This window comes from Priapulus caudatus, unplaced genomic scaffold, assembly GCF_000485595.1.
Source record: "Priapulus caudatus unplaced genomic scaffold, Priapulus_caudatus-5.0.1 Scaffold2, whole genome shotgun sequence".
In the NCBI taxonomy this organism is placed as follows: Eukaryota; Metazoa; Priapulida; class Priapulimorpha; order Priapulimorphida; family Priapulidae; genus Priapulus; species Priapulus caudatus.
Window position 1 is genome coordinate 1,120,063 of NW_014577063.1, and position 17,141 is coordinate 1,137,203.

The following is a 17,141-nucleotide window of genomic DNA, read 5'->3' on the forward strand; positions in this document are numbered from 1 at the left end:
GATATCACGAGATGCTGAACAGCATTCGTGAGTTCATGAAACTTCACGAGGTTCCGACGCAGCTAAGTGAACGCGTCCTTGACTACGTTGCTTCGACGTGGGCAGTCACGAAAGGAATAGATACGGAGAGGGTAATTATTCCTTGTTATTCCTGCGGTTATTCCTTGTTATTCCCCATTATTCCTGCGGCAAGCAGCAGTCCGTGTTAGGTATACCCGGAAGAAAAGTACAGCTATAATGCCAGGCGTAAATACAAATAAATTCTAACTTAAACGAGTTTAATAACTTTCTTTTTATTCACTTTTGATAATACCGTATGGGGAATTAAATAGTAGTATATGGGTTAATTCGTGCCGAAGGATTTTAAGAGGTTTAAATGGATTTTAGAGGAATTTTAAAGGGGGTTAAAGGGGTTTAAATGGATTTTAAAGGGGGTTAAAATTAACTTTTATTTCTGCTGCGTTTGTCCGCTATCCACTACTACGTACCTCACAACACGCGGCAACGTTTACACGCAATACTGATTCCTGTCTGACGAAAAATAAATCGTGTTAAAACGTTGGACAGTGGTAAGCCGTTTGAATTTTCTTTCCAAGGTGTTGAGTTACTGCCCAAAGGACATGAAAGCCGACGTGTGCGTGCATTTAAATCGAAAGGTGTTCAACGAGTTGCCAGCTTTTCGACTGGCCAGCGACGGTTGCCTGCGTGCTCTTGCTATGCATTACACAACAGCACACAGCGCTCCAGGGGATCTGCTCTACCATACTGGAGAGAGCATAGACGCCTTGTGTTTCGTCGTATCCGGGTCATTAGAGGTCACGCAAGATGACGAAGTGACGGCCATTTTAGGTATGTCACTCGTGTTCGGTGTCAATTTCCCCCAGGCGTAGAAGGAGGCAGCACTAATGTTAGGATTAGGGTTAGGGTCAGGGTTAGGGTTAAAGTTAGGGTCAAGGTTAGGGTTAAGGAAATAAGGCCATGTCTAGCATGGAAGTATGACTGTGCAATGACGGAAGTGTACGAAGTGACTAGTGCTGCGCTAGGGCACTCTCCCTCTACGCCCGGGGGAAAGTGACACCCACTCGTGTTTGTACACCGTATCCGTGTAGCTGCATGGGAAAGGGAAAGGCAAAGGCAAAGGCAAAGGCAAAGGCAAAGGGAAAGGGAAAGGGAAAGGGAAAGGGAAAGGGAAAGGGAAAGGGAAAGGGAAAGGGAATCGCATTACTCAAAGTTCGGTTTACTGTTTTCGTTGTTGTCGTATACCACATCAACGTTGAGAATTTGTTTTTTTTTGGTTCATTCGAGAATTTACTCGCTTTTTGTCTATAGGCCCGTTTGTTGAAGTAGATCTCGCGTTGTTATTTATTTAAAGCAAACAATCTAGGCTGAAACCTTGATACGTCGGTGTGTGGGTGATCATCACAAAGTCAAACACACTACAAAAATATTACTTTGTTTTTAAAACAGGTAATTCGATAATGCTTAAAGTCGGTAATTCTAGAGGATACCGTCATGTACAGAAATGTAGTCGCATGACCACACGTGCTTATGCAGTCGGGTGCACGCCCATGCATAACTGCCTGAAACTGTTGTTCTTGGCAATACAGCGCGTAGATCATGCACTATAGCCTCCTCCATGGTATGATAGAAATAACGGAGAGTAATGTAAATATATTGTGAATATTGGTGGAATATTCTACCGAGGAGGCGTGGCGCAGCGGGATACCTCACATAATCGTGATTTCCATCAAGGAACGTAAATCAAACCCGGAAAACGCGGGCATAGAAGTGTGGGGCGAGAATGCCTAGAAATTCCGATGTTGCTGCATGGCTATGCTGTATGGCGTCGCAGTATGCGAGAGACACTCGCTTGATATATCTGAAGTTACTGCTGAAAGGCCACGTGTGTGTCATGTAGTAATACTAAGAAGGCGCAATAATACCAATATTAGAAACACGTGTATATGTCTTATGTCTGTCTGTCCGTCCGTTAGACTGTCAATTAATTCATAAATCCATCCATTCACCCATCCACCCACCCATCTATCCATCCATCCATCTATCCATCCATCTATCCATCCATCCATCTATTCATCTATTCAATCCATCCATCCATCCATCCATCCATCCATCCATCCATCCATCCATCCATCCATCCATCCACCATTCATGCCATACCCTCATCATCCATCCATATCCATCCATCATCCATCGCATCCATCATCCATCCATCCATCCATCCATCCACCATCCATCCATGCCATCCATTCCATCCATCCATCCATCATCCTCCATCCATGAGCCTCCATCCATCTCCTCCATATCCATCCATCCATCCATCACATCATCCATCATCCATCCATCTGCCATCCATCCATCCATCCATCCATCCATCCATCCATCATCCATCCATCCAATCCATCTCCATCCATCCATCCATCCATCCATCCATCCATCCATTCCATCCACCTCCATCCATCCATCCATGCCATCCATCCATCCATCCATCCATCCATCCATCATCCATCCATCATGCCCATCCATCCATCCACCATCATCGCTCCATCGCATCTCATGCATCCATCCATCCACCATCACACATCCATCCATCCCATCCACCTCCATCCATCCATCCATCCATCCATCCATCCATCCAATCATCATCCAATCCATCCATCCATCCACCATCCATACCATCTCATCCATCCATACATCCATACCATCCATCCATCCCCATCCACATCCGCTCCATCCATCCATCATACGCCATCCAATCCATCCATCCACTCCATCCATCCATACCATCCATCCAATCCATCCATCATCCAATCCATCCATCCATCCATCATCCATCGCATCCATCGCATCCAGTCCATCCATCCATCATGGCCGCGAGCCCGCCTCGCCGCGCCCGCCGTCCGTCCGTTCCGTCCGTCCCGTCCGTCCATCCATCTCCGATCCATCCCATCCTCCATCCATCCATTCATCGCATCCATCCAGCCATCCATCCACGCCACGACCACCCACCGACACCCACCCAATCCATCCATCCATCTCGATCCATCCATCGCATCATACCATTCCATGCCATCCATGCATCCATCCTCCATCCATCCATGCCATCATGCGCATCCATACCGATCCATCCAATGCATCCATTCCATCATCCATCATCCATCCATCCATGCCATTCCATCCATCCATACCATCCATCCAATCCATCCATCCATCCACTCCATCATCAGTTCCATCCATCCAGCATCCATCTCATGCCATCCATCATCCATCCATCCATCCATCCATACCATCCATCCATCGATGCCATCCATCCATTCTATTTATGCCATTACTAATTCCCCAGAGTAACTGTATATATGCGACGTTACCAATGGATTGACTTCAAGTCTTCTTGAACCTGGCCTAAACAATAAGCTAACCACAAAACACGACTGTCCATGGAACTTATCTTTGAAGTAATTCTCTCAAACTGTCTGGCGGCGTGGGTGGTAGTCGGGGAGGTGCGCAAGAGGGGGAGTAGTACGGTGTGGGGGTGGTTCGTCCTCGTGGCTTCCCTTTGCTTCTTCTTGGCGGTGCCATGTCCTTCCTCCCAATTGCCAACGAAATCCCCTTCCGGGTAAGCAATACGTGGAAAGGGAATACGACCTGCATGATAAACGCCTGCATGCTGTTGCGTTTGAGATATAGGTATGGAATAGTGACAGATTAGGAGGTTAAGGATAAAACGCGTTCAGCGGGTGCCAGCGACGTAGCGTGTTGAGTATGTTTATTTCTACCTTTTACAAAAGACAATTCAATGACAGTCTCTGGTGTCTTTTTACTTGTGGGTTACGACTTATTGTGTCTAAGGGCAGTCCTCTAAAGTAACTTGCAATGCTACAAAAAGTCGCAAAACTGATAAAATGCATGTCATAGCTATAAGTACCTGGAGTGATAAGTAATGCCCTGAATTGATTGAGATGGATGGATTGGATGCGAATGTGAATGGATGGGGCATGGGACGGATGGATGGGTAATTGGAAAATGGGGATGGTAATTGGATGAGGACTCGGATTGTGAATGGCGCGATAGAGTGTTGAGAATCGCGTATACGCAGATAGGATTGATACTCGAAGTTTTTAGAAAGGTGCAATTGGCACCTAGGTGTGCGGCACATGATTGGAATTGTGATGTTGACGTGTGCTTTTTAGTGAAGATGGTGTATAATGTGCAAGACTGGGACTTGTTAAATATGGCTCGGCCGAATGCAGTTCAGGTGCGGCTAAATTTGCGAAGTAAGGGCGATATTTGTGTCATAGGCAGTCTTTATATCGGAGAGTTGATTTTTAGCTGCATGTTTCTTAATTGTGCAAATGTGAATTCGGTTAGTATGATTAGGGTGGTGCGAGTGGAGGAGTGAACAGATAATCTCAGACGGGCACGAAAATTATATGTAATTTTTCTTTGGTTTAAGATTTTTTGGTGGTTTAATTACCTTCTAGGTATATTGGATGGGGCTAATTTCTGGGTGGTTTTGGGGTGTGTCGTGGGGTTAGGTGTGAGATGTAGGGTGCGTGCTTGAGAGGGCCTGAAATGGAAGTGGGATGGTATATCAGATCCTATGTGATGGACATGGTATTAGGATACGAGTGGTAGATCGGCACGAGGACTGAAGACTGAGGAGGGTAATCGGTGCTCGGGCGGTTTCTGGTGGGCGTAGGACAGTGAGGATAGTGTATGTAATATTTGGAAGTGGGGATATGGATGAGTTGTTTGGATTGGTGAGCCCTGTATGATAGCACTGATATGGTGAGCAATGGTGGTGATATGGGCGATTCAGATGGAGACATGAGACTGCAGTATGCGTATGGAATGGATTTGTATCCTGTAGGAGTGGTGTATCGAGTATTCGGATAGGAATGGACTTTGGATTGGTATATGGATATTTTGACTCGGATAGATATGGTTAATGAGTGGCCTTGGTTGAAGAATGGCGTTATGGCGGATGAGAAGATATGGATTTAGAATATGGGATGAGAAGTTGGAAGTGAAGTGCTGGATTCAGTGTCGAGAGTATAGGAATCGAGAGTGGTGCTAGGATGGATTTAGAGTGGATGAAAGATGTGAATGGTAGGATTGGATAGGGCATGGGAGATGGGAATGGAATTGCACTGTGATGCGTAAGAGTAGGAAAATGATGAGGATGCGGTGAAGTGGATATGGAGAGATAGGAGATAGACTAGGCGGCTGAATGAATATGCTTTGCCAATGAAAGGGAGCTATATGAGTATGAGATGGATTCGTGAGTGAGGAATAGAAGACCAGTAAGTCAGATGCACTAGGACAGTGATAGGATCGAAATTATTCGTTGAAGAGAGTGGAAATGGAGACTGGTGGATGAGGATATATGAGGATGAGAGAAATGTGAGGCCCTCGTGGCACGGTGTGATCCGAGCGGGATGAGATATGCGCAGTGGACTTGCGTGATGGTATGAATGAATAGAGGACTGGGAGCTTCTCGAATTAGCGAGTGAGCTGGTTGGTGCGTTTGCGGTGAGAGATATGGATTCGGTTGCAATTAATGCGATTTGCTCGAGGGATGGCATTGGTGATGTGCGGAGTCGCGAGTGCGTGGTAGAATCGGCGACATGGATCGAGCACGGGGCGGTAGAGCGCATTGACTGTGATTTTCCGTCGCCAAGCTCTGGAGGGCAGGTCGGGATTGGATGGAAATGATGGGAATCGTGACTCGTACTGTGATCGCGATGGTATGGATGGATTTGCTGGGATGCATCGGATCGTGCATTTGCACTGTATGGCTTTGCTATTTCTCGATGCGATGGTCTACTCGGTCTCATGCGTCATCTGGTACTTCGCTCTACTGGGATCGGATTGGCTACTCGATCTGTCTACGACTGTGCGATGATGGATTCTGGGCATTCGCGGTGCTTCGATCTGATTACGATGGTGATCAGATTCGGTATTAGCGATTGGATTTATCATTATCACGTCTGCTCTCGTCACTTGAGATTGTGCGATAGTTGTGATTTGGTTTATACGGATATATATTTTTCGTGCTTGTGGGATGTGCTGCGGATCAAGTGCTCTGTCTTATGTACTTCGTGATTCTGGTCGCATTGTGATACCATTTCTGTAAGTTGTACTCTAGTTTCTCTTAACTCTTGGACTCTGGTCCATGTCCAGGCACGACTATAATTACCTATTATTATTATAGTAATCTTGTTTCTAAGCATCTTTGGTCATTTTCATGCGCCCTTCTTCTAGTATTACCTACATGAGCACAAGTCACACGTGGGCCTTTCAGGCAAGTACACGCTATCAGATATATCAAGTCGAGTGTCTCTCGGCATACTGGCGACGCCATTACACAGCATAGTCCCATGGAGCAACATCGTGGACATTTCTCTAGGCATTCTCTCTCTCTCAAATCTTCTCTCTCTTTAATCTCTCGTCTCTCCCAGCATCTTTTCTATGCTGTTTCTCCTATTTCGTTTGCGCCTCCGGCTCTTCTTTATCCGGGTTGCGATTATCCTCACCTGTTCCCTCTTCGTACTGGAAAGTCATATAGTAGTTTATTGCTTGCAGGTTCATTGCCCCGCGGTCATCTCGCTCCTCCCTCTCGGTATGACATTACTCCATCCAAATATTTCACTCTCATATATTCTTAACGATTACTTCTCTTTCTAGATCTCTCTGTTATTTCTCTTTCGCTAGTGCATACATTGTGGCTATGGAGGCTATAAGCTGGTCATCTTCGATTCTACCGCCGCCTTGGTCATTGCCCAATGCATCAACCCTCATCCTCAGTCTTTCCAGGCAGCTGTATGACCCATGGGTCCGTGCCGCGACTTCGCCATTAAGTCACGGCTTGTGAGGTCTACTTTTCCGACCTATCACTTTCCTTTGTACATGACGGTATCCTCTCTCTCTCTACGTCGTCAAGATACCTTTTCTCTCTCCCGGCTCGCTACCTCTCAAGTATTATCGAATTTAACTCTGCTTTTTTAACTACTTTTCAACACCGCACCTACCTGAGTCCCCTTGTTGCGTGTGACGTGTCAATTTGGTGACAATTTGCTGATGACTGCAACGAGCACACACGCGACGTACTATCAAGGAGTTTTACAGGCCTAGGAGTTGTCTTGGCTCTTAAGACTTAACACGTAGTCCAAATAACCAACCGCGAGATCTCTCTGATCATACAACACTGCGGCGCTATAGGACAGCATAAGTAAACAAAGCGAGTAATTCTCAGAATGAGGTATAACAACATAATTGAATCAAGACGAACGAGCAGCAGTGCTACAAGATAGGGAATTGCGCTGTCAATAAATTGTCGTGCTGGAGGGTATTACGGTGTTCCGTAAAGGCTGGTAATATGCGACAATCTCAAACGATAAACACATCCATGCTAATACCTAGATCTATTCGTGACGGTGTAACATCGTCCTCCGCTGCCCACAACTCACCAGCTTCTTTTGTTGCGCCGAAATTGCACTGCCTTGGCCTGTACGCCTTGAGCGCTCGTTTTCTGCACCGGCGCTCGGTGCATTACAGCGGGGTCGGCAGTGCTTCTCCACCCGTGGAGTTTACCGCGTTTTGCGATGCTTATTGATCAAGTGTTCGACTCTTTCCCTTTTCCTATTTGCCTTTTGGACTTTGTTTTTTGCTTTTGCTTTTGTGTACCTTTATAGTGAACACACTTGTTTGTCTTCGCTAAATACGTCATCTTGACACATCTGTTATTCTCGGATTTATGATCGATTACTTAATGTGTAATGTGTTTTGTAACTTCGCATCCTGTGCAGGTAAGAGGCGACGTTGATTTCTCGGGAGACTAGTCTAGACAGAGGGCACGGAGGCGTACGCTGCGTGTCCCTGTACTTCCCTGTGGCCAATGCTCCGCGGCGCTTGACGTCGGTGGTGAGCTGTTAACATGAGATAGAAAAGGAGATGGCTCCTGCTGCAGTGCCTAGTATTTGTTATCACTCGTTCCTTCAAACTCGTTTCGGATCGAAAATATACTACAGCGCGAGAGTTCTAAGCATACCACTTGCTAGCAGTCACGGCTGTAGGTAGTATATATACTGAATAACTCACTCTATTCTATGACTTGAGACGTGCAGACGCGCACAGCTGCAGACACGCTACTGCCAACACAGCATACTTCCATGCTAACCATGGCCCTTATTTCCCTAACAGCCACGCCGTAAATCGATGCTCCCTCATTTTACGGCAACGCCCTGCACTAATAAAGTCAACTACTTACGACCCAGTACGACGCGACACACTGCAGGACCACCAACAACACCACACACATACACCACACACACAACACACTACACACACACTAAACAAACACACACACATCACTAAGCCACACGACACTATCACGACCGCACACACGACACACTACACTCACCATTCTTACGGCACACACACACCACGTCACACACACACACCAGCACAGCACACACGACACACACCATCGAGCACAGTACGAGACCAATACTTATGAAATAATACACCGTATATATTATATATGATAGAAAACACGAAAAAGTGACATGAACGCTAAAAATTATGAGCTCCGAGGCATATATACCATAGTTCGAAATCGTCTGCAGTGAGTGGGTAATCTCAGCGGTGTGAGTCACATATGCACGATCGAATCCGTGCTCTAAATTAGAAAAGCGAGGAAGCGCATAAACAAGCGCTCTCGCCGTATCGTAATTAATTATCCTCGATCGAAAGACCAATATATCCATAGTGCACTGTCTTACATGGCACTTGCGCTCACGCTCAGCAATGATCTAATTGCTATAGTAGGGCTAGACAGTCGCCATCTTCCAAGTGACAATGCCGTTCGATTAGTTGATGCAAGTGATCTTCCCGGAGTGTGAACATGCTAAGTGACAGCGTGTGCTTGTGTAGTCGTTGGTTCTGGTTTCCTTGCTTCGCCGCAGCTCGTGATGTTTTCGAAGAGCGGATCGCGAACGGTCCTGAAGCAAGAACGGCGCAAGCTAGAGACGGAGGGCAGAGCACTGCAAGAGGGATCAGCTGGCGGACTCGCATCCGGCAGCTCGAAAGCATGAGGGACTCGTCATTCGTATACGCTGCGACAGACTTTTTCTTTCATGCGTTCTCGATGAATAGTGATGCAAGCATGGCGACGACACACGCGCTTCAATCCGACGATGCAACAGGCTTTCCTGGTCCTTTGGCAGTAACGGCACAACGTGACTCTAAAACGACTCGCTCTGAGAAAGGAAAAATTGGAGACGCGGACTTTTACGGACTAGTTCGCACGACAGCGTTTTAATAAGCCCGCCGCGAGGGGCATGGCTCGACAGTCCGAAGATCACGGTCGTCACCTTCTCGTCCATGTGTCGGGAAGACTTCTGGCTGCTGGTATACAGGAAACTCAAGTATTGGCCGATGTACTCCCAACCCCAAGGAAGTACGTCGCGATGTGTACATGGCCGCCGACCGCGCAGGCGAATTGGCTCTAAGTGGGCATCCACTTCTGCGGCGTCGTAGCAGGTCGTCTAAAGAGCAAGCAATAATATGGGCGGCGATACATGCACCCGTCGTACACACCTAGGTGGATAGGCGGACCCAAAAAACGGACGCCCTACCGAAGCGAGCAAAGATCGTCATGGAGAGACAGGGTCACTAGGTGTCGACAGATTACGAGAAGAGCAGGGACATCCGGCGGCCAGTGCAACTCGCTTAAAGCCAAAGTCCCACATCCGTACGATTTGCAAGCACCAAAGGCGGATGCCCCACATAGCTCTGGAACCCGCCGGCTCAAACCTCTCGCCGCCACCAGGGTCTTTTCACACAATTTGGCCGTCCAGTGGAGAAATCAGAAAATAGCCGAGGTAGAGCGTGCAGACAGGACACAAGTAAGGACGCGCTCTCGTAGAGAGACGACTCAGATGACGTCCGTTTCGGCCGACCACGATTGAACAATACTAACGAAGGCCCACGATTACGTCGACACGCCTACTATTTAATTCTCCACTGACGCAAACGGACGTCTGAGTCACAAGCAGATAGTCGAGTAATAAACCGAAACCGAAGAATCCGCCGAAGAGAACGACGACGAAGGTAGTTGTCTACAAGCCGTCGGTCGGAGAGGGTTCGGCTCAAAGGTCTAGAAAGCTGACGATTTCATCGAATTGAGGGAAGTCGGAGCTGGAATTCTTAGCCGGCTACGAGCGTCCCCTGGCCTATTTATAGCGCGCACGACGGATTGTTCAGAGCTCTCCCGAGAATATCGCTTTGACATCTGACGACAGCGGCATGGGAGAGCGACGCGAAGGTCCGACGATTCCGAATTCCGACTAAGGTCGAATCTGCGTGGTAGCCGAAACGCGCTAACCACCTGACGCATCAACTCTGGCGATACGCGCAGCTGATGCCGAGAGCGCATGCTTGCGCCTGCGCAGATGCTGAAAGAACGGAGCTAGATAGAGCGAAGCAGACGAGATTATTCATAGATAAAGTTCAGAGATTAAGACTGACTCCGATGAAAAAGATCGAGAGCTGACCTCAAATATAACTAACCCTGCGACAGGAATCTGAACAAAGGAATAAATTCCAGCGCTTCAGTGCCGTATCTATTCTAATATGTTGGACGAATGGACGTGTCGACCCAAGCCAGGTCCCGAGAAATGACACGCATGGTATGCGTCCGAAACGGACTGGTCCAACATGAATCGCGATCGGTGACTCATTCTCGTGCGCCGATCGGCGTGCGTAAACCCTCCTTGCTGACGTACGCTTCATGACAAGCTCGACGAACGAATAGCGTAGGAGGTCGCTGTCCGAGGCGGCCACATGCTTTACGTGGATCCGATGCTACCTCTCCGCCGTAAGGCCGTGCGAGCGTCGCCCGAGGAGACGTCGGTGGCAGAGACGAAGAAGCCGAAGTTAAGGAAGGCATGCACGATTCAAAGCACGCGCACATTGCGCGTGCGAATGCGGCCCGCTCGCACCGAGCGAGTAGCTATGGCGTGACCAGCGCACCACGTAAATGCCGAACAGACCTCAAACGTATTCCCGTTACGCGTCCTTCTAAATGAAGCATCGCGCTCCGTAACGCGCAAACAAAAGATCTGACGATTGTTCGCTCTCGAGCACCTGCCGGCACGTACATAATCGTGTGCGTGAGCTACGCACGCACAGCCTTACGCGTGAGCACAGAGCGCGCGGGAAAATGCTCAGGTCGAGCGCGGGGATGGGGAGAAAGACTCATGGTGCAGATGCTGAGCTAAAGGTCAGACAGGTCGAGCAGTGCGAAAGTGAGGTAGGCTCAAGTTGAATGTTCAACTTCGAAGTCGATAGACGCAATGCGTAATAGGCTTCACATATCGTGGAGGCGCATCACATGGAGACATAATGGCAACTGTAGAATGGGATCCTATTAGAGCATAGTGGCGCTGGCTCATTATCTCAACGGTGTGAGTTTATCTGCATGCGTGCGTGGCCGTACGGCGCAAGGCGTGGTGCTTTATGCAGGTGGTACGGCCGATACTCTCTGCGCTGGCTGGCTATATTCAGGTCTTGTGCGACTCTCTATCAGGATATTGTTAATGTTATGTTAAATTGACTATGCAGTTGTGTGTTAGTGGACATAGGTAATTAGAGATATAAGACGTTACACGGTATTGATAAACAAGAGTCGATGTCAACATAACGACTGCTGTGTTCAGTTTTGCATGAAAACGGTTATATAGTTCTATATTGACGTTACAGGCTCTTAACTGAAAGTACCAGTTGGGTGTATTCGCCTCTCGCGAGGTTCGCATATGTCAAGAGAAAACTGACGGGGGTTTTCTCATTTTTTCTGTCGTACAAAGGAGAACTATGAGCTATAGATCGAGCGAGGTCGTTAGTCGGATATTCGTACTCTTTATCGTCGTGTTCTGTGAGATATTCATACGTAGATGTCTTCCTGTTTTAAACCTCTGATCTTAAAGAGATGGGCAATATATCATTCTCCTAAGCGAGCTTATTGCAAGTTTCGAACACGAGGGTTCTGTTATTCGAGTTAAACTTTAGCTTTCTGAGCTGATCAATATGCTACAAACTCAGCGGAGTTGAGCAACGGAGCAAGTGTGCAGACTCATGTGATATTGCAGGCACAAGAGTAAGGACTTAATACATATCGCATTCGAAAGCTGTTATACGTGTAGGTAGCCTGTGTAGCGGCATTACCTGTAGTGACGACTAGTACTAAATGCGTGCCGATCCGCCCGCTGGCGGCCTGGAACAGTACGTCGAACACTGTGTTTCAACGTAATGAGTCACGTATACACATGAATTGGTCGATCGATACCAAAGAGTACAATATGTTATACTCGATGCACTTCAATACATGAATATTGCTACCGAGAGGCGATATACGTATCTATGATCAGTCATCATCGAGTAGTCATGTAAGAATATTTTAGGAGTTTCGCAAATTTTAAGCTTAGTAAGAGCCCAGCTGAATTAGGAAGCGTCGACAAGCGAAATGGGTGTATAAATGGAAACACATATGAACGCGATAACTATATCGCACGGGTTACAAGCCCCGCTGAGACTAGAATGATTTATGTTCTGGCTCGCCGTGTCAATTTATTTAGCGAGCTTGACCTAGTATCTATATTTCAATATATAAACGTATTTATTATTATACATTCAATCACCATTGCTATTGTATCCATAACGGTTTGCGTGCGTCGTATTCGCACTGTCTTGGTGCTGATTGTGATGTGTACCAGAGTTGATGCTCTCTTAAACCTGAACGTGATTTATGCGGTACCTGAGAGTGAGTTAGAGACAATATTACTGCCACTGAGTATGAGGCTTTATATCTCAGTGATTGATTATTATCTCAATGATTATATCGAGAACGGCGAAACAGTAATTTTAACTGTCTGGAGTTTTACTAAACTGCAGAGTTAGATGTGCTAGTTATTAGTATTCATTGACAAGTCAAGATGTTAAGCTATTAATTCAGAGCAGGTTAAATACCGAGTGCTTAATATGTTCCTATCGTAATCGCTAGTGGATAATCAAAGCGCGTCGTCGATGGATTGAGAAATCACCAAATCATACTGATATTGGCATCATACGCGTTGCTACATTATGAGTAGGTGTATTGCTCAGAAAGAATGAGACCACTTTATAAGTGACGGGGCAAATATCATCACTTCATCAAAGTTTTACGGCCTGTGGTCTCGAAACCAAGTAAGAAAGCATATCGTGGCTAGCATTAGACTTCACGGTCATATGTTTAATGTATAGCAACCAGCGACTTTACCCCGTATAGACTTCGCCCCGAGAAGAAACTGGGTTCTCTAAATAAATGTAATTAATTTATTATTTTATACTGTCTGATTAACATGTTACGTTCTTTAGTACATGTTATTGATGTGCTTGCTTTGTTTTGATGCGATCTAAGCATCAGATGTTTGAAGATTATAAGACGTGCGCCGGCTAAGCGCACACAACTCTCGCACAATCACACACAGAATCACACACTAACATCAGAAACATCATCACACACGCCACTTGCTTCGCTACGAAGTCAGAATTCACCACTAGAAGGCATCACATTCACACAGCACACTGCAGCTCTTACTCAGCTACATCACCCCCACTACACACATACTATCTCGTGCTGACACACCGTCTACACTATCCAGGAACTTGATGGTTCCAACACACAATTCGAAAAAAAACGCAACGCACACAGAAAATCCACTCTCACCCAGACACGAGACGAGACCAAAACTGCTCCAAGACACTATGTCTAAACTGCTCTATATTTATACTCACTTATGTTTGATAGTTTACTCCACACATAGCATGCAGAAGAACTTACTATCACACACTACACACACAGCATCACATCTAATTCAATCTGAACATATCATCCACTGTTACAATTATCACATTCTCATCTCATCTATCATCTTTTTTATTAATTAACCTATTATTATTATAAGAGATCTTGACTAGGTTAAATATTGTTTGCTTTAGGGTTAACACGCACACACATGCCAGCACCTGACAGCAAACGGAGGCACAGTGTGTTCCATGACTCAGCACAACAACCCACGAATCGAGCATAGGGCGACATACGCTAAGACCAATGCCAGGACGGGACCGACACTAACGAATTACTCAACCAAACGCACTTAAAAAATCTCTACTCGAACAACATCCACTCACGTAAGTGGTACTAAATGCAAAGAGTTCGCGTTCTATATAAAGGCTCACCCAATAGCCGGGGGCATTCACTGAAGCTTAGTATGACCACTTCAGAAACTAACAGTACCACTATCATCGACTGATAACACGAACTATAATATGACCACAACACTAATAACACAGCTCAACAACCCATGGAGAGCAAATATCAGCACACACTATTAGCTAATATCTGACACCGATCACTCACATCTATCATGGACCTCGCCACTTGTTATCACACGAGGCGAGCACTCGAGGCCCACGACGAGTGGGACTGCAGTCCCTTCCTTAGGTCTAGACATTTGATCTCTTCGTTCCACGAAAGTCCATGGCACCATGCCATAGCCACAATCTAAATGGCAGACCGGGCTCGCTCAACAACCCACGTGAAGCCCCAGCGGGTAAACCTGATGCCGAACGGCAAAACAACTGCACAACACAAAAACAACACAACACATTATCATCAAATATAATAATAATTACTTAATAATAATAATAATATAATATATCATGCATCATATCATGCATCATCATGTCGGTCGTCGTCATCATCATCAACAACCACACTCAAGGCGATGTCCATGCTAATCGACACAGTGATACGCTGCACGTCCTGCATGTCTGCGCTCTAATTACATGTATCGGGAATAACGCCGTCGATAGGCGAAGCGCTAGACGGTAATATATATATATATATAGTATATATATATATATATATATTATATGTATTAGAGAGAGCATGATTAGTTATACGTAGGTTTGCCCGTAATCTATCGGAGAGGGGGCTCTCGAGGGTGAAAGACGAGCGACCCCTTACCGCTAATGAGCCGGCCATCATTCGCGTAAGAATATCTTCTCGCTGTCCGTGTTCGCTGCGACGTTTCGACCCAACGGCTAGTCATAAGTGCCCGGCGGACAGCACCACACACTACACACACACACAGCACAACACACATATCTATTCCATCTATCCATCTATCCTATGCATATCTATCTAAAATCTAATCTATCTATATAATATATAAATATAATATTATATATTATATCAGAGAGCTAGTAATACCTAATGTAGCTAGTGTAGCTAATAATAATCATATGTATTATTAGCTCTTGATATATATTTATATATATATATATATAGTTTATTAAACAAAATATATATATCTCAGAGCTAATGATACCTAATGTAGGCTATGTAGCTAATTATGGTATATTGTATTATTGGCTCTTGTATATAATATATAACTGTTTTTATTTAACTCCAGACGTTCATTAATCTAACGTGCGTTTTTAATTCCACCACATCCGCGTTGGTAAAACTTTTTAGCCCGCGACCAATATAATATATGCCATACGATCAGCTGCTCGCATACGTTTGAAAGAGCACCTGCGTAAGCACGGCCGGTCGCTGAATTTAGTACTCGCTCATCAACACCGTCATCCTGCGTTCCCATTGACGACCCGACCGAACCCTGCGACGACGATGGAGCCGCACGCGCAGGCAGATGTCCCGCTCGCGTGCCAGCGGGAGGCCTCGCATCGCGCATTTATCGGAGGCGGAGAAGTTTAGCGGAGGCGATGTTGTAGTTCTTGTTGCGTGATGCCGAGAATGATGGCGCGTTCGCGCAGTCTGTTCGTTCGTCACTCGCCAGCGGGGCGAAATGGTAGTAGGCCGACGCCAGAACGACGTGCTGCTCTCGAAGAGTATGATCATGATGTACGGAGACCAGCTGACGTGAACACGACCCAGACTATTGAACAGAGTGGCGGGCGAGAGGGCCGCGGAAGATTCAACTCTCGGCCTGTCCTGCTTGGACGGCATGGTTGTCGCTGCCGGCGCGCTAAAGCGGGTTTCATCTACAACAGTTGAGTAAACGTGAAGCAGTTAGTACATAAACACTTAGTATATACACAGTTAGTAACATAAACACTTAAAGTATATAAACAGTTAGTACATAAACAGTTAGTACATAAACAGTTAGTACATAAACAGTTAGTACTAAAACAGTTAGTGCATCAACAGTTAGTACATGAACAGTTAGTACATAAACAGTTAGTACACAAACAGTTAGTAATTAAGGAGTTAGTACGAATAAACAGTTAGTGGCATCAACTAGTTAGTACATGAACAGTCAGTACATAAACAGTTAGTACACAAACAGTTAGTACATTAACAGTTTAGTTACATAAACAGTTAGTACATAAACAGTTAGTAGCATAAACAGTTACGTACATAACCCCAGTTAGTACATAAATCCAGTTAGTGCATGACAGTTTAGTACATAAACAGTTACGTACATAAACATGTTTTTAGTAATAAACAGTTAGTAAAGCATAAACAGTTAGTACATAAAGCCAGTTAGTACATAATCAGTTAGTAAGCATAAACACTTAGTACTAAAACAGTTAGTAGCATAAACATTACTACTAAAACAGTTAGTGCAAATCAAACAGTTGTAGTACATAACAGTTGTAGCTAAACAGTTAGTGCATCACAGTTTAGTAGCATGAACAGTCAGTAAGCATAAACAGTTAGTACATAAACACTTAGTATATAAACAATCAGTAGATAAACAGTTAGTACATAATCAGTTAGTACATAAACAGTTAGTACTAAAACAGTTAGTGCATCAACAGTTAGTACATGAACAGTCAGTACATAAACAGTTAGTACATAAACACTTAGTATATAAACAGTTAGTAATAAACAGGTTAGCTACATAATCAGTTAGCTACATGAAACACTTAGTATATAAACAGTCAGTAGATAAAGCAGTTAGTACATAATCAGTTTAGCTATCATCAACAGTTCGCTACATAAACTTAGTATATAAACAGTCAGTAGATAAAGCAGTTAGTACATAATCAGTTTA

General features: G+C 45.4%; 1 protein-coding gene across 1 annotated transcript in view; it reads left to right on the forward strand.

Annotated features, from left to right (window-relative positions):
• Nucleotides 1-17,141, forward strand: part of LOC106817635 (potassium voltage-gated channel subfamily H member 1-like) — a 66,287-nt gene that overhangs the window by 38,730 nt on the left and 10,416 nt on the right. Inside the window, exons 8-9 of the mRNA XM_014822353.1 lie at nucleotides 1-131; nucleotides 597-849. The exon at nucleotides 1-131 is cut by the window's left edge and continues 69 nt beyond it. Coding sequence (XP_014677839.1) covers nucleotides 1-131; nucleotides 597-849 — 384 coding nt within the window. The remainder of the gene's footprint in view (nucleotides 132-596; nucleotides 850-17,141) is intronic.